This window comes from Nycticebus coucang, chromosome 2 (assembly GCF_027406575.1).
Source record: "Nycticebus coucang isolate mNycCou1 chromosome 2, mNycCou1.pri, whole genome shotgun sequence".
Taxonomy (NCBI): Eukaryota; Metazoa; Chordata; class Mammalia; order Primates; family Lorisidae; genus Nycticebus; species Nycticebus coucang.
In genome coordinates this window covers 43,570,953-43,597,294 of record NC_069781.1, presented here as the reverse complement: position 1 = coordinate 43,597,294, position 26,342 = coordinate 43,570,953, and the positions used below count along the sequence as shown (strand labels likewise).

Here is a 26,342-nt window from a genome sequence, read left to right as displayed (position 1 = left end):
GCTATGTCACAGCAACTCAAAAAGTTGCCACCTTCTACCCTCTATTCTGAATTCTCTCATCCTTCATTCTCAGTTTCCATCCAGACTTGCCTTTCAGCCTTGTTTAACTGGTTATTTGCCTTTCAATTTCAAAGTTATCCATGAATGCTGCCTCTCAGGTTATGCTGTTCTGTAACTGCAAGCCAGCCCTGCCTCAGCCATGTAGCCAGCTAGGTTCAGTGTTCTCAGGCATTACTAGAAGGGGAAATCAGAAACTAGCTTGGATCTCTCTCTTGATCTTCAAAACTTATAAGCAACTGCCTGCTTTCATTGCTACCTATATATCCTCTGGGTATTTCCAATTCAATCTGTCAAAAACCTTCTGCTGGGTATTCTGTCTCACTGAATGGTCTCACTGTCTACCCAAGAGCCCATTTAGTAAATATAAAATTGTTCCTGATCTCCCTACTTGTATCCATGTCCTATCAGTTCTAGCTCCCTGCATTTTCAAATCCATCCCTTTAATATTTATTGTCACTACTTCATCATTTCTCCAATGATCATTGAATGGCCTCCTAATTGGTCTCTCGGTTTCTTATCTTTTTAGTTCTACCCTGTTTCCCCGAAAATAAGACAGTGTCTTATTTTAAGGTGTGCTCCCAAAGATGCGCTAGGTCTTATTTTCAGGGGACAGCTTATCTTTCCTGTGAGTAGGTCTTATTTTAGGAGGATGTCTTTTTTTCGGGGAAACAGGGTAGTGTGTTCTCCATGCTGCTACCTGAGGACTTTCTCTCAAACAAATATAATTGTGTCACTTCCAATGAAAAATTGCTATGACACCCTATTGCAAATAAGATGGTAATGCAGGATCTGGCTCATGTCTTACCTCTCCAGCCTTATCTCTCACCATACACCAGCTTCTATTAAAAGTTTCGATGAATGTACCAGCATAAAAGGCCACTTCTAGAAAAGCCTCAGAATATATATATATGATGGGTTATCTTAAATTACTGAACCTATGAACTTCACAGAGCTCATAACTCCATGGCTGGCCAGGTCTAGGGATTAGCTCTACACCATACTTCCTCACTGCTATGACAAAATTCCCTCTAAATAAGATATAGAGGCTGGGCGTGGTGGCTCGCACCTATAATCCTAGCACTCTGTGAGGCCGAGGCGGGTGGATTGCCGCTCACAGGTTCGAGACCACTCTGAGCAAGAGTGAGACTGTGTTGCTAAAAATAGCTGGGCATTGTGGCAGAAGTCTGTAGTCCCAGCTATTCAGGAGGCTGAGACAAGAGAATCACTTGAGCCCAAGAGTTTGAGTTTGCTATGAGCTATGACGCCACAGCAGTCTACCGAGAGTGACAAAGTGAGACTTTGTCTCAAAAAATAATAATAATAAGATATAGAAAAGACCCAATATAGCTCACTACAAATGTTTCTTTCTCCAACATAGCACCAATCAAGATAATTGTGTCTGCACTTGACAAACAGGGTCCCAGCTCAGGTACTACCACATATCCAGAGAACTGGAGAAAAATCCTTGAGCGTTCTGGTAGGGCTGGAGAAATGTGTTAATAACATCACATTCCAGGGTAGGCAAAGCTGAGCGAGAAAAAGTAGTTACCCAAGTTGGCTACAAACAGCCTAGCTAAAATGGAGAATGAGAGTCAATGGCTAAAGGAGCCATAGGCATAGTCAGGAAAACAGTTAGTGGATATTAGGTCCAAATATGAAGGCAAGGACTAAACTAGGAACTCAAAATTCATGACCATGAATGTTAGAGGAAGAAAGGGTTGGGTATGCTGATGATAGGTCAAGCAAAAACCAATTTTTTTTTTTTTGAGACAGAGTCTCACTATGTCACCCTCAGTAGAGTGCTATGGCGTCACAGCTCATAGCAACCTCAGACTTAAGTGATTCTCTTGCCTCAGCCTCCCAAGTAGCTGAGACTTCAGGCGCCCACCACAATGTCTGGCTATTTTGTGGCTGCAGCTATCATTGTTGTTTAGCAGGCCTGGGTTGGGTTTAAACCCACCAGCCTCAGTAAATGTGGCCATTGCCCTAACCACTGAGCTACAGGTGCCAAGCAGGTCAAGCAAAATTAAGTATGTGAACAAGAAGCATGTACTGAAACTCTTCATATGGCCTTGTCTCTATCTTGCAATATTCCTATCTAAACCCATCTAACCCTTGTGAGGCTAGAGAGAAATAGTGCAATAGGACATCACTGTACCTGGGACTCTATTCTCTTCTCAGTTCCCAAAATCAGACCAAGGACAACCAGAAACAAGACTATTTCCAGATCCTACTCACAGATAGGAGGCAATTACCCCTCAGGTTTGATTATCATGGATTTGGGACTTGGAAGAATAGAGTCTGAAGATTGGCATTAATCATTCAGAACAGCCGGAGTGAAAGGGATGCAAGAAGAGTCTGCCAAGCAGTGCTCAGCTTGTCTCCATTGGAAGGCTCTTTTCTGGCCCAAATAAATGGTTGGTCCAGGTCAGAGCTGCAACGACCTTCACCTAGCTTTTCCCTTCCCCTCCTCCTGAGAGTTCTTATCACATTCCAGAAATTGTCTCTGAATTGACCTATAAAGTGTCAAATTGCCGCTGAGAAGTTTGCTCTGGCTTTTGCATTCCAGAAAGAAATGATTGACTTCTCCTACAACAAACTGGCTGATCCTAAGTTTTCATTTTATGACAAGACTTTGGTAGAAGCAGTGAAAGGAGGAGATCACTGGGTGCACTTGTTTTTCCTCTCACTCTCATTATGTCATACCGTGATGTCAGAAGAAAAACTAGAAGGTGAGGAGAGGCCTAAGGCCTCATGGACTGAGGATGTGTCATGGAATCTAGACTGGTTGGAGGTAGGGATGGTTTGAGATGATTTGTAATGACTTAATCTAAGAAAAAACTTTCTAAGAGGTAACATTGTGCAGAAATAAAATAGATAGTTAAGGTAAGTAGTGAGCTCCCAGTCACTGGAGACTTGCAAATACAAAATAACTCCTGGTTTAAAAGAAGATTCATTCATTGCATAGGAATCAAACTTGGTTCTATCTAGGGCACTTCCAATCTTGAGACTGTGTGATGTTCTGTCAAGTCCATCTGACTTGTCCTCAAGATCAGCCTCATTATCTCTGACAAGACTTCCTGAAAGATGAGTTTCCAACTTCTTATCATTTCATAATGTCTAGATATCACTGCATGTTCTAGTTCTTTAGTAACCAAATATAGCTGTGCCATCCATTAATTTATTCAAACCTTTTGGGAAACAAAAATGAGGCATGAAAGATTATAAACTAAAGACTTTGTTTTTCTTAGAAAACAAGAATTTAGGCAACCAAATGAGTTACATTCTTTCATGCCAATGTACTCTTAATAATACCAGTAGTGACACCTTATATTTGTATATCACATAACAGTTTTACAAATTGCTTTCATTTGTATTATCTCCTACAGTCTTCATGGCAGCCCTCTGAGACAGGCAGAATAAGAAATAAAATTTTACAAAGAAGGAAACTGAACCTAAAAGAGATGAAGTTACCTGCCTAAAAATCCTATAATTAATAAGGGCAGAGATAAGAACCCAAATCTCATGTCTCTGGACCCTGGGAGCTCCCCCCAATCACATACTTCTCAGGATCTGCCATTCCAACTAATTCTGCTAGTATTTAAAGTGGTCCTCCTCTTTGTTTGACAGGGTAGGAAACACACAAGATAATAAAATAGTCTCAGTTATTTAGTAGACATATCTTATGTCTGACCTAAAATAAGACTCCTTACCTACCTTATTCACAAGTAGAAGACTCTGTGATGCATCTTGTTTTAAAAATCAAATTGACAGGGAAATTTTTTTTTTTTGAGACAGAGTCTCACTATGTCACCCTTAGTAGAGTGCCATTGCATCATAGCTCAACCAACCTCAAACTCTTGGGCTTAAGCCAGTGGTTCTCAACTTTCCTAAAGCCACGGCACTTTAATACAGTTCCTGTGGGTCCTGACCCATAGATTGAGAACCACTGGTAAGCAATTCTCTTGCCTCAGCCTCCCAAGTAGCTGGGATTACAGGTGCTTGCCACAACGCCCCACTATTTTGTTCTTCTTGTTGTTGCAGTTCTTTAGCTGGCCCAGGCCAGGTTCAAACTCACCACCCTCGGTGTATGTGGCTGGCGCTGTAACCACTGTCCTACGGCACTGGGCTGACAGTTGGGGAAATTTTGAACTTTCAAAAAATATGTAAATCAATAAATAAATAAAAATAAAATGACCTTCAAAAGAGAAATAATGTAAAATATACCTCAGACTATGATAATATTCTAACAGAGGAGTTCCAGAAATATCTTGAATAATATCAGATTGAAAAACCAATTCAGGGGCGGCACCTGTGGCTCAAGGAGTAGGGTGCCGGTCCCATATGCCGGAGGTGGCAGGTTCAAACCTAGCCCCAGCCAAAAATGACAAAAAAAAAAAAAAAAGAAAAACCAATTTAGGCTCAGCACCCGTAGCTCGGTGGCTAAGGCAATGGCCAGATACACTGGGGCTGGTGGGTTCGAACCCAAACCAAGCCTCCCAAACAATAATAACAGCTACAACAAAAAAATAGCTGGGCATTGTGGTGGGCGCCTATAGTCCCAGCTACTTGGGAGGCTAAGACAAGAGAATCCCTTAAGCCCAAGAGTTTGAGCTTGCTGTGAGCTGTGACTCCATGGCACTCTACTGAGGATGACATAATGAGACTCTGTCTCAAAAAAAAGAAAAGAAAAGAAAAGAAAGAAAGACTAATTCAACAAAGTGAGTCATTTTGCTTCTAAGGATGAGTTTCAAAGGTGGTAATACTTGTTCATACGTATGAATGAATATGTATGAATTTTTTGAAATTTAATTGTTTAATGAACCATCGATCTTATTGTCTTATAGCAGTGTTTATCAAAGTATGGTCAGTCTCAAGCATGGGTACTGATACAGGACCACCTGCATGAGTATCCCCCAGGAGATTTGTTAAAAATGCTGTTTCTTGGTATAACAAACACTGAAGACTTACAAGGGCAAAGGGGGAGGAGAGAGGGGTGGGAAATTACCTCTGGGGTACAATGTACACAACTTGAGTGATGGGTATACCAAAAGCTCTGACTCTACCATTATACAATGTATATGTGCAACAGAATCCAACTTGTACCCCAAATCTATTAAAATATAAAAAAGGTGTTTTAAATTCCATTTAATTCCTTTTCCCAGATTGTGATTATGGATCCAGTAAATTTGGTGGAGTCCGGGAACCCATATTTTTCAATAGGCTACCCACATTTACCCACTAAATTTGGAGAGTACACATAACTGCCTGTTTTGTTTGTTTGTGTACACTGCATATACCATGTACCTCACTAATATACCTCAGGCCTATGAAATTAGTTGAAAATAAAGGAAAGAAGAGACTGACAAGTTCTATGCAACCTGGCCTTTTAAGGCCAGACTCGTCAAAGTATTTTTTGAAAAACTTCTGGTCTTCATCTTCATATAAGGTGTTTAGAAGACAGTGTCACCTCTGGGTAGGCTTCACCTGTTCACCTCTGTGGGCTCTGGTTACCCTCTTCTCTCCTGTCAGGTGCGCTGGTGTACCAGGCTCAGTCACCAGATGAAGGTGCCCTGGTCACTGCTGCCAGGAACTTTGGCTTTGTGTTCCGTTCCCGCACATTTGAGACAATCACCGTAGTCGAAATGGGGCGAACTAGGGTCTACCAACTACTTTCTATTTTGGACTTCAACAACGTGCGCAAGCGGATGTCTGTCATTGGTGGGTGCCCTTCTTAGTCCTCTCCCTTTCTTTGTCTTTCATATACATTCATATGTTACCTTTCTCTTTTTACTACAGACAAATGCTCTCCCCTACTCACATGCCTTCTCACAGGCACTGTGTCTCAAATACAAACACACAGCCCTTCCTACTTCTCTGTCACATATCTTTTAACTTTTCACTTATGCACATGTGAGGACTTGCTAATATGCTAAATTTCTTCTGTAATGTTCCTGGGTGGTGGCTTGTTGTCATCATCAAAGCCAAGATAAGGACAGAGAAAAATTTATAAAACCTGAACATGGAATAAGAAATGAGTACATAGAGGGATGGAGGGAGGAGGGTGGGGCCTTAGTGTGTGTCACACTTTATGGGGGCAGGACATGATTGCAGGAGGGACTTTGCCTAACAATTGCAGTCAGTGTAACTGGCTTATTGTACCCTCAATGAATCCCCAACAATAAAAAAATAAATAAATAAAAAAAAAAGAATGCCAAAAAAAAAAAAAAAGAAAAAAAAAAAAAGAAATGAGTACAGACAGCATAGGGAAAATTCATACTGTCTTGCTCTCTCAATTAGTTTGACCTTCAGACTACAGAGAGAGAAGGTCATTTTTGATCCTTGGTCCATAATAGGTGTGAGCCTGGATCTGGGGCTTGGCATTGAGAAACACTACATCCAGTCTTCCACAGGTAACAGTGAACCATGGGAGAACTGGTTCTGTAAGTGCCTCTCTCACTCTTGCCAGACCTTACCACATCATTCTTCCTAAGTACTCACTGAGTACTTAGCCTCCAAAAGTATCAGAGACAAAAGTCACAGAGAACAGCCTCCTGCCATCTCTCAGTGGCCCTGATAAGTTCTTGTAACAGTAGACCTAGATGGTTACTTTGATTACTTTGCTTGTCTTTAGTGCGGACACCTGAAGATCGGGTAATGTTGTTCTGCAAGGGTGCAGACACCATCATCTGTGAGCTGCTTCATCCATCCTGCAACTCGCTCAGTGATGTGACCATGGAACAATTAGATGTAAGTGTTTAGGCTTCAGGAGAGGGAAGCTGTGGGTGGTTCTGATATCTGGATATGTGTCCACATATGTGTCCCTGTGTCAGTGTGTTTCTATGAGGATGTATTATAGTGTCTATGTCTCTTTAATTGGTGGAAGAATAAACTATCTCATTTTGTGGGATCCTCACTGACCATATTGCCATTTGTGCCAAAAAGTTGGGTGGGACATGACCCCAGAGGCATGATGAGAATAATACCTATGGGAAAACTTATAACTATCAGAATAGTTCATGGTTCTTGGCTCAAGAAGCCATGGTCATATCTGCATTTGCTTCAGAATAGAGCCTGCTGATGTGGGAGATCCCACACTACCAGTCATGATGAGGACAGACTGCCTTTAGGTATGAAGCAGAAAGCCCCAGGCCTGGTCTGTTTGAAACCTCCCTCTGTTGTCTATGGGATTAGCATCCCCTTCCCTATTCTAGCCTGGGATGTATCAAAAAAGAGAGACTGGTTCCACCAGGAGGACACAAGTAGGAATAACTAGAGCCATACTTTCTGGGGTTTCTATTTCTAAATCTGGATATACAAAGGATTGGGAGAATAGAGAAAGAATAAGGGACAGAACGGGAATGGACACAGGTCACAAAAATATTTTATTAAAGAAACAAATTGGCCAAGTACAGTGGCTCAGACCTTTAATCCCAGCACTTTGGGAGAACGAGACAGGAGGATCACTTAAGGCTAGGAGTTCAAAACCAGACTGAGCAATATAGCAAGACTCTGTCTCTACAAAAATGTAAAAAAATTAGCCAAGTGTGGTAGCATGTGCCTGTAAGTCTCATCTATTCATGAGGCTGAGGCAGAAGGATCACTTGAGCCCAGGAGTTCAAGGCTACAGTGAGCTACAATCATGTTACTGCACTCCAGCCTGGACGATAGAGCCTTGTCTCTAAAAATTAATTAATTATAATTAATTAAAAATATATACCAGGAATGGTGTTTCATACCTGTAATCCCAGTACTTAGGAAGGTCAAAGCAAGAGGATCACTTGAGGCCAGGAGTTCAAGACCAGCCTGGGCAACGTAGCAAGACCTAGTCCCTATAAGAAATAAAACATATAAAGATGAGCTAAAATAACACTTTACACCCACTAGGATGGCTAGAATGAAAATATAGATAATAATAATAAGTGCGAGCAAGGATGTAGAGAAATTTTTTAACCCTCATATATTGCTTATAGGAAAGTGAAAGGACATAGCCAGTGTGGAAAACAGTCTGACATCTCTTTTAAAAATTAATCAGGTCCAGGCATGGTGGCTCATGCCTATAATCCCAGAACTCTGGGAGGCTGAGGTGGGTGGATCACTTGAGCTCACAAGTTCACAACCAGCCTGAGCAAGAGCAAGATCCTGTCTCTAAAACATAGCTGGGCATTGTGGCAGGTGCCTGTAGTCCAAGCTACCTGGGAGGCTGAGGCAAAAGGGTCTCTTGAGCCCAAGAGTTGGAGGTTGCTATGAGATATGATGCCATGGCACTCTACTGGGGGCTAGAAAGTGAAACTCTGTCTCAAAAAATAAAAAAATAAAAATTAAGCATAAAGTTATCTTATGACCTAGCAATTTCCTGGATATATTTCCCAGGAAAAGAAAAATATATACCCACACAAAAACATATACACAGATGTTCATAGCAGCATTATTAATAATGGCCAAAAAGATAAAAACATATACACAGATGTTCATAGCAGCATTATAAAAATGGCCAGATGTCCATCAACAGATAAATGGATAAGTGAAATGTGGTTTATCTGTATAATAGAATGTTATTTGACATAAGAAGAAATGAAGTACTGATACATGCTATAATATGCATGAACTTTGAAAATGTTATTCTATTAATAAATGGAAGAAGCCATTCACAGAAAGCCACATCTTATATGATTCCATTTATATGAAATGTCCAGATGAGGCAAATCTATAGAGACAGAAAGTAAATTAATGGTTGCCAGGGGTAAGGGAAAATAGAATGGGAAATGACTGCTAACGGGTACAAGGTTTTTTTGGAGTGATAAAAATGTCTTAAAAATAAATAGTGGTAATGGTTGCACAACTTTTAAAAAGTACACTGAATTGTACACTTTAAAGGGGTGAGTTTTATGGCATGCGAATTGTAGTATTTCAAGTAAAAAAAAAAAAGCCAGCAAAGTGTCCCACCCAAGACTGTTCTTATGTCTTATACTGTTCCCAGAGGCCACAGTATTTCTTATGGACTAGTCTCTTACTTTTTAACGTTTCAGAACACCTGGATCAGGGTACATTTTCATATAGAATTTTCACAGACTGGCTTCAAAGGGGGCTGTAAAATTGTTTTAGATATTTTGATATGTTTCCTGCTATCAACCTCGACAGACACTTCCAGTGAGGCCTAACTACATTACAGTCTGTTAATCTCTAATGACAAGTCTATGAGAGTCAAGTTCCAACAACCTACTCATGCAGAAACACAGCTCCAGGCTCTCTGAGACAGGTCACACAAAAACAGGTGGCAGGCAAGATTTGGCTCCTGGTTCACCCATCCCAGTAGTAAGATAAAAGAAAAATGTACACGTAGAATTTTAGTACCTGCTGCTAAATTATTTTGTTGAATGGATTGATGAATCTGTGATATTGTCAAGCTTGTCAAGTCCTCTTATCAGTATCCATGAAAAACCGGTTTTTGCCACTATCACTTCCTTCTTAAGAACTCTCCTGAGCGGCGCCTATAGCTCAGTGAGTAGGGTGCTGGCCACATAAGGCCGGCGGGTTCAAGCCCGGCGTAGGCCTGCTAAACAACGACAACTGCAACCAAAATAAAAAAAAAAAAAAAATAGCTGGGCGTTGTGACAGATGCTTGTAGTCCCAGCTACTCTGGAGACTGAGGCAAGAGAATCATTTAAACTCAAGAGTTTGAGGTTGCTGTGAGCTGTGATACCAAGCACTCTTCAGAGGGTGACATAGTGAGACTGTCTCAAAATAAAATAAAAGAAAAGAAAGAAAGAAGTCTTTCCTGGGATCTTTCCTGGGCTGCCAACAGTACAAAGGTTTAAAAGGTCACATTCCCTACATATAACATCTTGTGGTAATTTTATCTGACAGCTAGCATCACTTAGGGAATTGCACAGCGAACTAAGAGCAAATTCTATTTCTGTTTGCTCTTATAATGCCAAAGTGAATTTATCTTACAGCTTACTACAGTGGTGATCATGTGGACTTGTTGTTCGTGTGCAGTTCTCAGCACACAGAACACCCACCTTTAGATGAACATAAGTTTTGCCCTGAACCGCCCACAGTGTTACTCAGCTCTCCTTATGACAAGAGTATCCTCCTGAAAGATAGTTATGCTTAATTAGGATATATCAGTGGCCAACGAGCAAAAGATGCTAGCTCACCCAGAGAGCCTTTCTGCAGTGGCCTTGTTAACACTGCTGGCTGTGGCTAATCAGCTAAGCCAACCAGCTATAGCAGTGGTTCTCAACCTGTGGGTTGCAACTCCTTTGGATTATATTAAAGGGTTGTGACATTAGGAAGATTGAGAACTACTGAACTATAGGCATATACACAAGCACGTGCAGTGTAAAATACTCATTGCACATTTAATAAAGGAAGGGAGAGAAGAAAATTAAAATGAATGTAGGCTTATAAAAAATAGCAACATTTTTTATTATCCTTTATAACAATCCCTTCTTTTTACTTTATCATTCCCTTCATTTTCCTATGATGGCCATCATTATCCTCTTTGTACAGGATGAATTATTATCCCAATTTTACAAGAAAGTGTTGCGTGACCGGAGACGCGAACAAACAGCAGCTTTGCCATGGGTGTAAACTCTCTCCTGTAATTATTAAGTCAAGAAACAGACTACACAAGATGGGCTGGCGTGTAGCGAAATTCTTTATTCAGGGTTTTGATTTTACACCTTTCTAGTCACGTACACACTTAATCTATTATCTGTTAGTTTCACCATTACCTCATTTTACCTATCTGAAATTAACTTGAAAGGAAATATCCTGTTACCATATCAACACAATCACTTTTGCAGTAAACATCTTCTTCTAGACACTGACTAATCTCTGGGCAAGTATCTAAATAAAGATCACAAAGAAGAAGGTAGCCACAGGGGAACAAAGTTAATGGAAGAATATCTTCAAGCATTCACTCAGTTTACTCAGTATGAAGTAACGACTGTGTCTTTTCCTCAGGTCAGAGTACCTATAGACCTCTGACAATATGTTGTTAACATACGTCAACCCTCTGACCCGTATCTCTGAGGAAGGGTGGCATGCCCTTTGATCTCAGGCTTCATGGGCCACAGCTTCAGAGAATGGGCTTGTGGAATTTTTAACTCCAGGGAAGCCAACTCTGCATGTGTCCCAGGGTGGCCCAGGTCCCTTAAGCCTCTGGAAGAATAGCAAGTCACACTGAGTTCACTTTGTGTGCTTGATGTAGGATATGTTTATTTCTAAATATTATCCTACAGAAAGAAACCTAGAAGACTTCTTTTTCCCATCTCTACTAAAAACAGAAAAACTAAGGCAAGAGGATCACTTGAGCTCAAGGCTAGGAACTAGCTCTATGATACTAATCATGAAACACTATTCTGCAGGCAGACAGGGCCTGTGGGGTCAGCCTGCTGCTCACTTAACTGAGCTCGCCCCAGCCCAGACCCACTCAGTGCACACACATACACACACATACATCTTCCAGGATTATGCCAGTGAAGGCCTTCGCACCCTGATGGTGGCCTACCGAGAGTTGGACGATGCATTCTTCCAGACCTGGAGCAAGAAGCATAGTGAAGCCTGCCTGACTTTGGAGAATCGGGAAGACAAATTATCAGATGTCTATGAAGAGATCGAAAAAGATTTGATGGTTAGTGTGAGGAAGCCAAGGACAGAAGGGGGGTTGGCAGACTGAGTAAAGGCTCTTCGGGTGGCTTCCAGAGTATGAATAGATACCGACTTTCTCTGAGAGGGAAGACAGGCAGGCTCAACAGGAAAGCACCATAGCTTTGCTCCAAGGAGGCTGGATACTGGAATTCAAGCTGATTCAGTATATTCTGGGTCTTCTGACTCCATAATGAAAAATAGTTGTAACATTTATCTTTCTGATAGCATTTCTTATCCCAAAGCTGCTCATAAAAGCTAAGTAATATGGGAGAAATTAGGACCTAAATAATGCATAGTTTAGGTAACCCAGAACTAACAAATGGAATAATCAGGGCAAAAATATCCATCCATCCATTTGACATATTTATTGTATGTCTTCTATGTGCCAGGCAGTGTTCTAAGCCCTAGACATGTAGCAGTAGACGAAACAGACAAAAAGAAACATATACAGTAAGTCAGATAGTGAAAGTGCTACAGGAAAAAATAAAATAAAACTAGGAAGAGAGGGAGTGACATCACATGTCAGCACGTATGTGTGTGTTTTGGAGAGGGTAGACCCAAGGTAAATCAATTAGAAGGGAGTTGGAATAGTAGAGGTGAGACATGGTGATGGTTTAGACCAGATAGAAGTGGTCAGAAATGGTTAGATTATGTGTATTCTTAATGGTAAAGCCAACAGAATTTGCTGATGGTTTGGATTATAGGGTCTCAGGAAAATTGAAGTTAAGGATGACCTGAAAGTTCTTGACCAGATTGATACAGTCTGCATCAGCTATAAAAAGAGAGAAATTACTGATACCAAATAGAGTATCAAATAGATACCAAATAGAAATTTAGAGATACCAAATGCCCTTCCATAGTCAGTTCTGTGGTATTTCTAGAGCAGCAGTTCTCAACCTGTGGGTTACGATGGGATGAAAATACATCCTACATATCAGATATTCACATTACAATTCATAACAGTAGCAAAACTACAGTTATGAAGTAGCAATGAAAATAATTTTATGGTTGGGGTCACCACGATGTGAAGAACTGTATTAAAGGGTCACGGCATTAGGAAGATTGAGAACCACTGTTCTAAAGGCTTAGCAGAAATTAGTTAGTAGTTTGAGCATCTGTCAGTTACTCAGACTCAGGCCTGGTACCCATGCTGTGGTTGGCATTGTTGGGATATTGTAGACAGAAAGCAAGATTCTTTTAATCTAGTATGGGGAAAAGCCTTGAAAACTGCAGAGAGCCTCTGTGGGTACAAACAAATGAAGGACACTTAAGCCTTATGGGTTGAAGAAAAACTGGAGTGGGATATGGAGATCCCTTCATCTGGGAACCATCATTTTTGGAAGTGTATTAATGAAGCCAGGGAGAAGTGAAGTTGTGTGGAGAAACAGATGGTTTAGCAGTGTCGTAGGCTAGATATATGATTTGGGCAAGTGTCTTCCCTCTATAATCCTTAATATTCTGAGTTCCTAAATTTATATAGTTGGAAAGCTATGTGTGTGGAGAGGCTGAGTTTTATGCCACTGGGATCCTCTTATAGGACAAAGCCAGCTTATTAAAGAGAAGGCTGAGGTGCCAGTTGAGCTGTTGTGTAGCATTATGACTCTCTCCCTTTTCTTCACTCACTGATATCTCTTTTCAAAGCTGTTAGGGGCCACCGCCATAGAAGACAAGCTGCAAGATGGAGTGCCTGAGACAATCATCATGCTGAATAAAACCAAAATTAAAATGTGGGTTTTAACTGGAGATAAACAAGGTAAAGGAGAGTTCTTTGACCAATCCTCTTCCCTGTCCACCTTAGCCATTTCTCCATTTCTTTTCTTCTTCTTAGCCATTTCTTTTTTCTTTCTTTTTTTTTTTTTTCTTTTTTTGAAGACAGGGTCTTGCTCTGTTGCCTGGGCTAGAGTGAAGTGGCAGCATCATAGCTCAGTTTAAACCCAACTATGCTGAGCCAGGCACAGTGGCTCACGCCTGTAATCCTAGCACTCTGGGAGGCCAGGGCAGGTGGATTGCTTGAGCTCATGAGTTCAAGATCAGCCTGAGCAAAAAACGAGACCCCATCTCTACTAAAAACAGAAAAACTGAGGCAAGAGGATCACTTGAGCCTGAGTGGAAGGTTGCTGTGAGCTGTGACACCATGGCAGTCTATCTTTCCAGGGTGACAACTTGAGTGTCTCAAAAAAAAAAAAAAATCCTCAACTATGCCACCACCCTATCAACCTTCATCCTCTGTTAGCTGTATTTCTATAAAAATTTCTGAACTGATTGATCCCTGAGTCTCTTGCCCTTATTAACTTCATAATATCCTACATACAACCATCTGTTTAATCTTCCCCAGATATACTAATTTTATGTTGTTATTTCTCTGCTCAGTGTCCTACAGTAACTCCACATCATAAAAGTCAGACTCCTCTATCTGGCCTTCAAGACATTGATAATCTTGGCTGGGCACAGTGGTTCATTCCTATAATCCTAGCACTGTGGGAGGCTGAGACAGGAGGATTGCTTGAACTCAGGAGTTCGAGACAAGCCAGAGCAAGAGAGAGACCCCATCTTTACTAAAAACAGAAAAATTAGCTAGGCATTGTAGTGGACACCTGTAGTCCTAGCTACTTGGGGGCTTGAAGCAGAAGGAAAGCATGAGCCCAGGAGTTCAAGGTTGCTGCGAGCTATGATGACGCTGCTGTACTCTACTTGGGGCAGCAAAGCAAGACTCTGTCTCCAAAAGAAAGACATTGGTAATCGATTACTGCCTATGTTCCTTCGATGCTACCTACACATCTTTATCTCCATCCTAATGTGACCATTATCTTCAGTATGTCCTAAACAAAAATTCCTACTCAAGGGACTCTGGATTGTTTCCCCACTTAAATGCCTTCTCCTTCCCCTAAACATTCCTATTCCTCGTTCAAGGCTGTAGTCCAAGAAAATTTCTGTAACAATTGGAATCTCTCCTCTGAATTTTGATACCACTTGTAGCCAGGGATCAACACTTAATTTTTTTTTTTTTGAGACAGAATCTCACTATGTTGCCCTCAGTAGAGTGCCATGGTGTTACAGCTCACAGCAACTTCAAACTCTTGGGCTTAAGCAATTCTCTTGCCTCAGCCTCCCAAGTAGCTGGGACTATAGGCGCCGGTCACAACACCCAGCTATTTTTGTTGTTGTTGCCATTGTTGTTTAGCAGGCCAGGGCCAGGTTCAAACCTGCCAGCCCCGGTGTATGTGGCCAGCGCCCTAACCACTGAGCTACGGGTGCCAAGCCAAGACTTAATATTTTTAATCTTTTCCCTAGTATGAACTTATTCCACATCCAAGATTTATTGATGTAAAGCATTGGTTCTCAGCCTTCCTAATGCTGCAATGTATTTTCATTGTTAAAAAGGGGTTGCGACCCACAGTTTGAGAACCGCTAATGTAAAGGAAGGACTAAAATTTAAACATGTCTCAGTCCCCCTATAAAACCTAGCATAGAAATGGGCACAGTACTGTTCAAAGAAACACATCCTGATTGCCTAGAGAAGTAGACACAGACTGGAATTGCTTTAAGAAATAGGGTAGGGCTTTTTAGAAAAGCCAAAAATGATCCTAGTTATTGATAAGTAACTCACAATTCTGTATGAAGTAGACATCACCTGTGGGTGTTTGAATATGGTCTCCACTGATTGATAAAAATGAACTTTACATCCATGGTAAATGTGGACAAATGGGCTCTGCAGCCCACTGTTAGAGCCTGTGTACCTGTATTCTGTTAAGACCCTGTGTCTGTCTATAAACAGCCAAAATGAGACATGTGTTCCCCCCTTCCCTACAGAGACTGCTGTGAACATTGCCTACTCCTGTAATATATTTGAGGATGAAATGGATGGGGTGTTCACTGTGGAAGGCAAGGATAATCAGACTATTCAGGAAGAACTCAGGTACATATGGGAAAATGACCACAGCCAGTCCCTGAACCCAAAAATTCCCATCCATCTCTTCCACATTACCAGAAGGAATAGACATGAAATAGAGGGGAAAACAAAAACCCTAAAATATAAAGAGAATTTTGTAAGGAAGAGGTTCAGACTAAAGCAGGTGGCACTTGGGGGATAGAGAGGTGTGGCATGTGGATGGTCAGGGACCCAAGGCAATGGCAGGTCTCAGGGGACATTTGGGTCTGTGGCCCTACTGGTGCTTTACAGATGCCCTGTACCCCTTTGCTCACTTTCCACCTGGGACAAGTTTTCTTTCCTACACTCTGGGGAAATGGGCTCTGCAGCCCACTGTTAGAGCCTGTGTACCTATATACTGTTAAGACCCCCTCTGTCTATAAACAGCCAAAATGAGGTCAGACTTTAACCACTATTCTTGGCTTTCAGGACAGCAAGGAGCAAGATGAAACCTGAGACGCTACTGGATTCAGATCCAGTAAACATTTACCTCACCACCACAGGGTCCAAAACGCCCTTCAGAATCCCTGAGGAGGAAGCCAGTGGCAACTATGGCTTGGTCATCAGTGGCTACAGTCTGGTGGGCAACGCAGAACTACAATTCTGTTCTCTTCTTTTCAGGAATTTTCTTCCTAAGTCCATCCCACTTCAGGAAAATTTCAAGACCACTTCCCTATTCCACATATCACCTCATTTCCCCTCCCTTTAGGTGCCCTTGCCAGAAAAACACCTTTCCCCAGGTTTCTGTAGGCAGGAGTCAGTGAGGAAAGAAGAGCCAAGTGCATATTCCTTCCTTTTCCAGATTCTTCACTACTGATGTGGCCTGTCACTTAGGGGAAGGTGGGAAGTAAGCAGAACCAGGTCCTGCAAGAAGTTACTTGGCCTCGTGGCCTTTTCAACTAATTGAATTCATTGTGAGGCCCTGACCAGTTTCCCACTGGAGACTGAGTCAGATGTGAGGATGCCTAAGGACTAGCTTGGGAGCTTGGCCTCCCTTGAGGGTGGTGCACCTTGGGATTAGCTATGCCTGCCCTTTAAAGGACAGGAAGGTATAGAGGGAAGGGAAAGGGCCTAGGAAGGCCCTGTCCTGAGAGCCTTTTTGAGCAACCTGAAGAGTGGGTGTGTCCTATTGCTGCAGGCCTGTGCTCTAGAAGGGAACCTGGAATTGGAACTGATGCGAACAGCATGCATGTGCAAGGGGGTGATCTGCTGCCGGATGACACCCCTTCAGAAGGCCCAGGTGGTAGAGCTGGTGAAGAGGTACAAGAACGTGGTGACACTGGCCATCGGGGATGGGGCCAATGACGTCAGCATGATCAAAGGCATGTGAGGGGGCAGTTAGCTCCCAGCCTTGGGCTTGCTCCTTCCTTCCTCTATGGGCAAAAAATGATCTGGGTGGTACTATGTTGCTGGTTCACTTTCCTGTGTATTGTATGCATTGTGTATTTATACACAGTCCTCCACATCTGCACTCCCACATATTTACACATGCAGTCTCCGCACATTTCCAAAGGCATGCACACTCCTTCAGATTCATGCACTTACACTGTTTGTATGACTACACACACACACACACATGTGCGTGGCTCCCACAAGACGCATACATTCACACAACAATAGGCTATACAACTACCATTCCATCTTTCTGAGATGGCATCAAGGGCTACAGAAAGGGCCTCTGGGCAGGAGTCACAGTCTATTCCATTTTTGAAGCCTGTAGGCTGTGAGGCCCAGTGCAGAGATCTTTTTCTTCCCAAGGCTGTGTTCCCAACAAGATATCCTGCTCCCTGGCTGGAGGAGAGTAGGTAACTTACTGACCACTTCAGACCAATAGAAGTAAATGGCTAAAATGTACTGTTTTTAATCTTAGGTGAATGTTGTTAGCATACAGGTCTGCAATATATGGATATTATATAATATAAAGCTCCTCTAGTCCAATCTTTTCCCCCATACAGGAAGCATAGCAGATATTTTAGCCTCAGCTTCAATATGCTATTCCCCAGTTTCAAGGGTTTAGGGTTTTATTTAGGGTTTTAGAGGTTTCTATGAACCCGGTAAACAATGCAGTGGGTGTCTGCAAGAAAATCAGTGCATTTGACATAAAATGCACCTGAAAAATGGTGAATTACTAACTCAAACTTTTAGGAACTTCAATCTTATCTTCCATCAAGTATATTCTTCACTTTATCTAGAAAAAGTCACCTTAGGCACCCTAAAGTTTTTCTCATTAACAAAGTATGTACATCACAATACAGTTGAGTTTTAGGCCCTTAGATAAACCAAGGTAATTAAATATCATTTTACATTGCCATCCATCCTGCACCTTTAATTCATTTAAGTGGCTCCCAAAGATAACAAGAAATTTTAGCCAAAGCATCTAGACAGTAGGAAAGAGCCTAGATAACTAGAGTAGGGACAAAATATCCAGGATAGCTTTCTAGTGCTGGCCATGGCAGGCATTCTTGAATGGCAGTGTCTAAAACAAAGTGCAGAGTAAGAAGCTGTTTTCCAACTTGAAGGAGAGGGCAGTCCACTAAGGAGAAAAGACTCCACTAAGTGCGTGCCATTTTGCCCTGGGCCTAACAGCATTTTCCAAATGTAAAATAAGAGGTTACCACACCAACATCTCAGCTTTCCCTTTACACTTCCCAGGCTGGGAGCCCAACAAACAAGCCCTGTGGCTAAGAAGCTTCTGGGGTTTCATTGCAGCTGCTCACATTGGGGTCGGCATCAGCGGCCATGAGGGGATGCAGGCCATGCTCAACAGCGACTTCTCCTTCTCCCAGTTCCAATACCTTCAGCGTCTACTCTTGGTCCATGGCCGTTGGTCTTATAATCGCATGTGCAAGTTTCTCAGCTACTTCTTTTATAAGAACTTTGCTTTCACCCTGGTGCACTTCTGGTATGCCTTCTTCAACGGGTTCTCTGCACAGGTAGGAGATCATCTGGCAATCTCTAAGTCCACTGGGTCTTCTCTAGTCACCCCCTACTTTATTATACAGCTCAGACCTTTTTTCTATGGTATGCTGCCATTCATCCATGAAGCTCTTTGCCCCACATTGACCCCACCTCCAACCTTAGATTTTCAAACTGTATCTCTCCTTGCCTGGCTCTAATTTGGTCTTGACGCCACCTTCACAAGTCTCTCATAAGCTATTTTCACCATTTCCCTGGTATGGAGATCTAGCGTTTCCAAATATATGTAAAAGGGAGAAATTTCTAGATCTGGGAGTTTTCTTAGCATCCTAAGTCACCTTTATGGAATAGGCTAAGCTCAAGGAGCCTCTGGGTCATGCTAGACAGATGGGTTGTGGCCTTTGCCTAGAGGTATGCATACTTGGAAATTCAGCTTCCCTTTATTTGACTGATTACTCCTGCCCCTAACTGCACACACAATTGTTACTTTGATGAATTAGTTCTACATTTGGATATGCAGTCTGCTCCATCCAGGTGGGGAGAAATGACACAAAAATTTTGATGTTTTAAGAGGACTCCTTTTCCTATGAGAAGTTTTTCAGGAGTGTCTCAAGGATTCCCAAGAGAAATAACTTCAGGAATGATTATCTTGAGAGATCCCTACTACTTTTCTTGCTGTAGGCCCCAGGGGAAGCAAACCAGTTTACAGACTGTGATAGACTTGGACTTATATACTCCCAGTGCCTAGCAAAGCCAGATTGGTCTGTGGGAGATGTGTGTGCGTGTGCTGACCTCTTGTGGCTAGTGAGAAAACAGGCCCTCTCCAGGCTCCAGGATGGTGCATCCAAGAAGGGCAGGGACCAGGGGGTCTATTCTGCTTGCTGATATTAGGAGGTATTCAGTGCTACAGAAGCCACTGCATGCCATCAAGGAGAAAAAGAAACCAGGGGTTTATATGCCAGGGAGTACAGGGGTACAGCTAGCATCCCCTAGCAGCCACTCTGGGTCCTTTCTGTGCAGGGGATGCCAGTGAAAGGTAGGGTAGGATTGGATTGGGTCAGTCTTGAAAGCTTGTTGTGGCCTTGCCCCAGCCTGGGACCCAAAGTTCTAAATATAATAGGATCAAATAGAGACTAGGGTCAACATTTTCAGTCAGACATTTTAAATCAAAATCCCACTTTAGGTTAATGTGGTGAGGTGGGGGTGTTTGGGGGAGGCAGCTATCTTGAACCTGGGAGGTGGAGCTGGGACTTTGGAGAAAAGAGGAGTCTACAAAATCTCCTTGGTATTCTTCTAGACAGTTTACGATACCTGGTTTATCACCTGCTACAATCTGGTCTACACCTCTCTCCCTGTTCTAGGCATGAGTCTGTTTGATCAGGTAAGACCCAGCAGCAAGCCCCTCAGTCAGGGTTAAAGCCCCTGGGCCCTTGGGGAATATTCCCAAGAGTGAAAAAGACAGAAAGAGCCAAGCTCTACCAAATCAAGCATACAAGGAATAATTTCTAGAGCAGATAAGGGAGCTAATCACCTGGACAGGTATCACAAATAAAGCATCCTTCTCCAGAGAGAATAAGTATCTGTTTTAGAAAGCCAAGTTTTTCTATGTCCATTTTATCTTTGTAGAGAGAAATGTGGAAATTGCACTCTATGGTAAATTGGGTGTGTATAAAAGTAATGAAAGGAAATAGAGTTAATGGGGCAGGACTAGGTAAAGCAAGGAGCTTCAAGAAAGGAGAGACCTGTTCACAGATAATGAGAACAAGATAAGCCAATGCAGACAGGCCTAGGTAGGAACCCAGAAGGCCAAGCATAGAAGTGTGGGTGTGATGCCTGAGGTAATAGGAGCCAGCCTAGGGTAATCCCATCTGTTCCTGTCAGAAGTCCCTGGGTTTTGAGGGTCTTGGTGCCCCACCCCTCCCTTTTACCCCAACCTCTAGTACTGGGCACATGAGTTAGAAAAGGAGCCTCCAGATACGAATAAAGTAGCTGAAACAGAATATCATGGGATTATGGTTCCTGGTCTCCATCAGGGTAGTAGCTCTAAAGAAAAATTTTCATAAAGTAGCTACCAACCTCAGAGCAGCAAGAGGGATGGGTTACATTACTCAACAGTTCTTTCCAGTTTCAGTGGCCTAATTGTAGGGCTCCACAACAAGCCCCAAACTTTGTTACCCAAAGTTTCAGATTTACGAGATGAAGATGATCCGATGTCATCCACATAGAGAATCCTCTCACCTTGAGTTCACCAATAACTGTGGAAGTATAAAAAGTATCACAAAACATGAATACCTCCTTGGGACTAACTAGTCTCTATCCGCTTCCCCTCTGCTTCCACTGGCTTTTGACACAAAGAATAGTCAACTAAAAGAACATTTAAGCCTACGGACTCATGTCCCAGCTACTTTCTCCATCCCAAGATTCAGCCTTCCCTTCCATCTACCCCCAAGTCTAATTGTCCCTTTTCACACCTCCCCAATCTAACTGCCTTCAAGTCCTTCCCACAGTCCTGACCCTCTCCTAGCTTTCTTCCAATATTTAGATCCTTGCCTAGAGAACAGGACTTAGGGTCTGTGGTCACTTCTCTGTTCTCTGGTTCTGCTTCTCAAGTAATCCATGAGGAAGTTCCTAGGAAACCTGGCAGCAGACTCAGTGAGGGGAGAAGCCTCTTCTCTGATGGAGATGGGACCTTCCGTGGAGAGACCCTGAGCTCCCTCCTTACCCTCTGGTGCTTCCAGGATGTGAATGAAACATGGAGCTTACGTTTCCCAGAACTGTATGATCCAGGCCAGCACAACTTCTATTTCAACAAGAAAGAATTTATGAAGTGTTTACTGCATGGAATCTACAATTCCTTCGTGCTGTTCTTTATCCCAATGGGAACTATTTACGACTCAGAGCGAATTGACGGGAAGGACATCTCTGACTTCCAGTCCTTCTCCCTGATCGTGGAGACTTCCTTGATCTGGGTGGTCACATTGCAGGTGTGGCCAGTGGCAGTGGGATTAGGGATTGAGTGGGGAGCCTGTCTGAAAGAGAGAAGCAGGAGAGTATGTGGGAAGAGGGAGGTCAGAGGGAATGTGGGAAGAGAGCAGTCTCCATTACGGAATTGGAGAAGGGAGGTGTCTGGCACGTCCCACATTGCATTGTTTTCACATAAGACGTGCTTTTCAGATCAGCCTGACAACAACCTACTGGACAATAATAAGCCACTTCTTCATCTGGGGTAGCCTGGGTTTCTACTTTTGCATCGTAGTCCTCCTGTACAGTGATGGCTTGTGCCTCATGTTCCCTGACGTCTTCGAATTCCTAGGTAAGGCCCTGCCCAACAGGCAGAGGGCTGATAGGTGAGCCAAGTATATTATTAAATAAATGTTTACTGAAAAGCTATTGCTATGTGTTAGGTTCTGTAGATAGAGATATGAACAAAATATGGTTTCTGCCCCCAAATGACACAAAAAAATCTAACTAGAGAAATATTTTACCTTATTAAAGCTCCTAAGATATTTTCACATATATTATGTAATTAGATCTTAACAAGCAGGGTGAGAATTGTTAGCATTATTTGAGAGATTAGAGTTTTTAAAACTTAAATGGCTGAAATCTAGGTCTCCTGGTTCCAGTCCAGTGCCTTTCACACGTAGCATACTGCCTTATCGTCTCCCATGTCACTTTCTCACTCTATCTGTACTCTGATGAGGACAAAATAGAGAGTGCATATGCAGATGTAATTGACTCCCACCTCTTGTCGGCTGTTAACTTATTTTTCTCATCCAAAGCCTTCTATCCCATTTTTTTATCTAGGCCAGTACTCTAGGATTCTCTCAGTACGCTGCCTCCCCACATACCCCCAGCCACACACACACACACACACACACACACACACACACACCCCTACTCTCCTGTCCTGCCCTGCCCTGCCTTTAGAAGGAGACAAAAGCATGTGAATTCTCAGTGATTTTGGGTGCACAAAGAACCCAGCTCAATTCTTTTACATTTATATTATTTCTCCAGAGACTAGACTGTATCTAATAACTTTCTTCTTTGATACCTCCCAGCCCTACTGCTTCCTCCAGGCTCTGTTTAAGCCTTTCCTGTCTGGGCTTATTGTTTACAGGTGTGGCCAGAAACATTCTGATCCAGCCACAAATGTGCCTGAGCATTGTCCTCAGTGTGGTCCTCTGTGTATTACCTGTGCTTGGGTATCACTTTCTTAAACCACTAATCTGGCCCATCAGCGTGGACAAGGTGAGTGGAACAGGAAATCTACCCAGATATGGTTCACAGCCCTCTTTGCCTTTGCCTGTGTGGATGTAAACTCTGTCCCCCATGCTCTGGCTATAGGTTTTTGAGAGAATTCATCAGTGTAGGAGACAACCAGAGCCACCCCGACTCCGGACCAAACTGAAACACACAAGCTCTCGACGTTCTGCCTATGCATTCTCACATAAACAGGGCTTTGGGGCCCTCATCACTTCTGGCAAGACAATGAAGTTCAAGGGACCCAAGAAAGTCAGCATACCTTTTAAAAAGTAGAGGCCCTAGAGAAACTCCAAAGGAGTCTGTCACTGCTCTTCCTCCCTTGTATTCATGCAGCTTAGTAAGGAAGGATTAGAGTTGCTGGGACATCAGCATAAACCTACCTGCTCCTCCACTCGCACTAGGGGCTCAGCCTCTTAATTCCCCAGAAGGTTGTGCCCAGGTAAGGCAAGGAAAGAAGCCCCAGATACCTGCCAAAGTGGAAGCATTTAAACAAACAAACAAAAAGCAACCTTAAGCCTCCCTTCCACCATCCCATCCCAAGTTTTAATCCAGACAAGCAAAGTGAAAGTAGATGGAAGAAAAAGGAAGAAAGGACCTAAGAATCTTACATTGGGCCCTATCTCCCATACCCTGAGTAAGCATAAACTTTCCCAGGGCCCCACACGAACATATTCCCACCCCAGCTTTATTTACAGGCTTATCTGGGAGATTCAGGGTAAGTCTTTGGCTGGTCCTGGGAAGCAAAAGGCGGAGGCAGCTATGAAGAGTTGTCTTAAGAAGCTGAGGAGAGTTTCTGAACCAAAAAAGTAAAAGGAGGTGGTTCCTGCCTGGAGAGGACAGCTCTTCTCCTTTCTTTGATTCTTTGACCTAAGAACTGATGATGCCTGTCCAGACCTTAGAACTGGGAGGGGAATACTATAGGAGATTTTAAAAATTCTTTTATTGAGGGGACAGAAGCTATAACTGATGAGCATTTATCTTCATTCCATAAAATTATTTTGAGAAGAAATTGTATGTACTTGGAAAATTGTTTCTAAAAAGTTTGTGGAGCAATAAATTGTTTATTTTGGAGTAAGATTTGCATGATCTCTTGGGGTCCCAGTGACAATAATATAGTCTGAGCAATATCATTGGTCCACAAACCTCCACCACCCTCCCCTTTCAAATGAGAACAGTATTTACCCCTTCCCCACTCCTTCTCTCCCTTTTCGGTTCCACTCCATTTTTCTGCCACCTCCTGATAAACTCTGTCTTAGCCTCATTATGACCACATGTAACTATATCTCTCTGTCCTCTTTGCATGTATTTAAATATTGGTTCCTTGGTTCTTTGCTCATATTTCTCTCTACCTTTTCTTAAGTAACTTCATCCAAATTCACAACTTCATTTACCAATGGAAAGAAGATTCTCAACTCCATCTCTAGCCCACATATCTCCGCTGTGACTCAGGTCTAAATCCATAAACTGACTCTGAGACCCTTCACTTAGTTGAACTTCTAGAAAATTAAATTCAACTCACGCAACCTGTAATGTACTAATCATTTCCCTCCCAAATTTCCAGGATGCCACCACCATCATACCAGTCACCCAAGACAGAATGATAAGACTTATCCTGCAGTGCCTGTGGCTCAAAGGAGTAGGGCACCAGCCCCATATACTGGAGGTGATGGGTTCAAACCCAGCCCTGGCCAAAAACTGCAAAAAAAAAAAAAAAAAAAAAAAAAAAAAAACACTTATCCTATGCTTCTTCCTCTAACCTCATGTCCAGTCAGTCATCAAGTCATATAAATTCTGCATCCTTTTTTTCTTATTTCAGTTTCCTCCATTGTTACCAGCATTGACTTTACTCAGATTTTCATCACATCTTATGTGGATTACTGGATAAAATTTCCCAACTCACTTCCCTGGTTCTCCCCTTTCAAAGCACCAAAAGTACTATTTCGAGAGTAATCTTTCTGAAAGGCAGATTCAATCATGTCAAGCCCCGTTTAGCATCCTTTAAGGGCTTCCCTTGCCCTCTGGATCAATTTAAAATTTGAACACTTTCATTGGGCCCTCTGAAGCCTTGTCTTCTACCACCCACCCATCTGCATTCATTCCAAGTACAGTATTTCTGGTCTTCATGTCATCAAATATATTATTCTCATATCCCAATATGCTTTTCCCCACCTCCTTCTTCGTCTAGCCCAATGGTTCTCAACCTGTGGGTCGCAACCCACAGGAAATGTCTAGCCTAACTCCTGGTCACCCTTTAAAACTCAGATTAGTTGAAACTGGGTGAAGGTAATGATTGAACAACATTGTGAATGTACTAATCACCACTGAATTGTACACATTTTTTTTCCTTTGCGACAGAGTCTCACTATGTCACCCTCGGTAGAGTGCCATGGTGACACAACTCACAGCAACCTCAAACTCTTGGGTTCAAGCAGTTCTCTTGCCTCAGAGAGGCCTCAGCCTCCCAAGTAGCTGGGACTACAGGCACCCACCACAACGCCAGGCTATTTTTTTTTTTTTTTTTGTAGTTGCCATTGTTGCTTAGCAGTCCCGGGCTGGGTTCAAACCTGCTAGCCCTGGTATGTGGCCAGCACCCTAACCACTGAGCTACAGGCACTGAGCCTGAATTGTACACTTTAAAATGGCTATTTTTACATTACTCAGAAATAAAAACAAAGCAGAAGGAATCACGCTACCAGACCTCAGACTATACTATAAATTGATAGTGATCAAAACAACATGGTACTGGCACAAAAGCAGAGAGATAGATATATGGAACAGAATAGAGAACCAAGAGATGAACCCAGCTACTTACTGTTATTTGATCTTTGACAAGCCAATTAAGAACATTCAGTGGGGAAAAGATTCTCTATTTAACAAATGGTGCTGGGTGAACTAGCTGGCAACCTGTAGAAGACTGAAACTGGACCCACACCTTTCACCATTAACTAAGATAGACTTTCACTGGATTAAAGATTTAAACTTAAGACATGAAACTATAAAAATATTAGAAGAAAGAGCAGGGAAAACTCTTGAAGTAATTGACCTGGGAGAATATTTTATGAGGAGGACCCCCGGGGCAATTGAAGCAGCTTCAAAAATACACTACTGGGACCTAATCAAACTAAAAAGCTTCTGCACAGCCAAGAACACAGTAAGTAAAGCAAGCAGACAGCCCTCAGAATGGGAGAAGATATTTGCAGGTTATGTCTCCGACAAAGATTTAATAACCAGAATCCACAGAGAACTCAAACATATTAGCAAGAAAAGAACAAGTGATCCCATCTCAGGGTGGGCAAGGGACTTGAAGAGAAACCTCTCTGAAGAAGACAGGCGCATAGCCTACAGACATATGAAAAAATGCTCATCATCCTTAATCATCAGAGAAATGCAAATCAAAACTACTTTGAGATATCACCTAACTCCAGTAAGATTAGCCCATATCACAAAATCCCAAGACCAGAGATGTTGGCATGGATGTGGAGAAAAGGGAACACTTATACACTGCTGGTGGGAATGC

General features: G+C 42.5%; 1 protein-coding gene across 1 annotated transcript in view; it reads left to right on the top strand.

Annotated features, from left to right (window-relative positions):
* LOC128596405 (phospholipid-transporting ATPase FetA-like) overlaps positions 1-26,342 on the top strand; it is a 197,627-nt gene that overhangs the window by 153,959 nt on the left and 17,326 nt on the right. The window contains exons 15-28 of the mRNA XM_053606048.1: positions 2,630-2,792; positions 5,593-5,781; positions 6,695-6,810; positions 11,537-11,701; positions 13,360-13,471; positions 15,529-15,634; positions 16,076-16,226; positions 16,785-16,968; positions 18,356-18,579; positions 19,860-19,943; positions 21,301-21,546; positions 21,737-21,875; positions 22,680-22,810; positions 22,907-23,074. Coding sequence (XP_053462023.1) covers positions 2,630-2,792; positions 5,593-5,781; positions 6,695-6,810; positions 11,537-11,701; positions 13,360-13,471; positions 15,529-15,634; positions 16,076-16,226; positions 16,785-16,968; positions 18,356-18,579; positions 19,860-19,943; positions 21,301-21,546; positions 21,737-21,875; positions 22,680-22,810; positions 22,907-23,074 — 2,178 coding nt within the window. The remainder of the gene's footprint in view (positions 1-2,629; positions 2,793-5,592; positions 5,782-6,694; positions 6,811-11,536; positions 11,702-13,359; positions 13,472-15,528; positions 15,635-16,075; positions 16,227-16,784; positions 16,969-18,355; positions 18,580-19,859; positions 19,944-21,300; positions 21,547-21,736; positions 21,876-22,679; positions 22,811-22,906; positions 23,075-26,342) is intronic.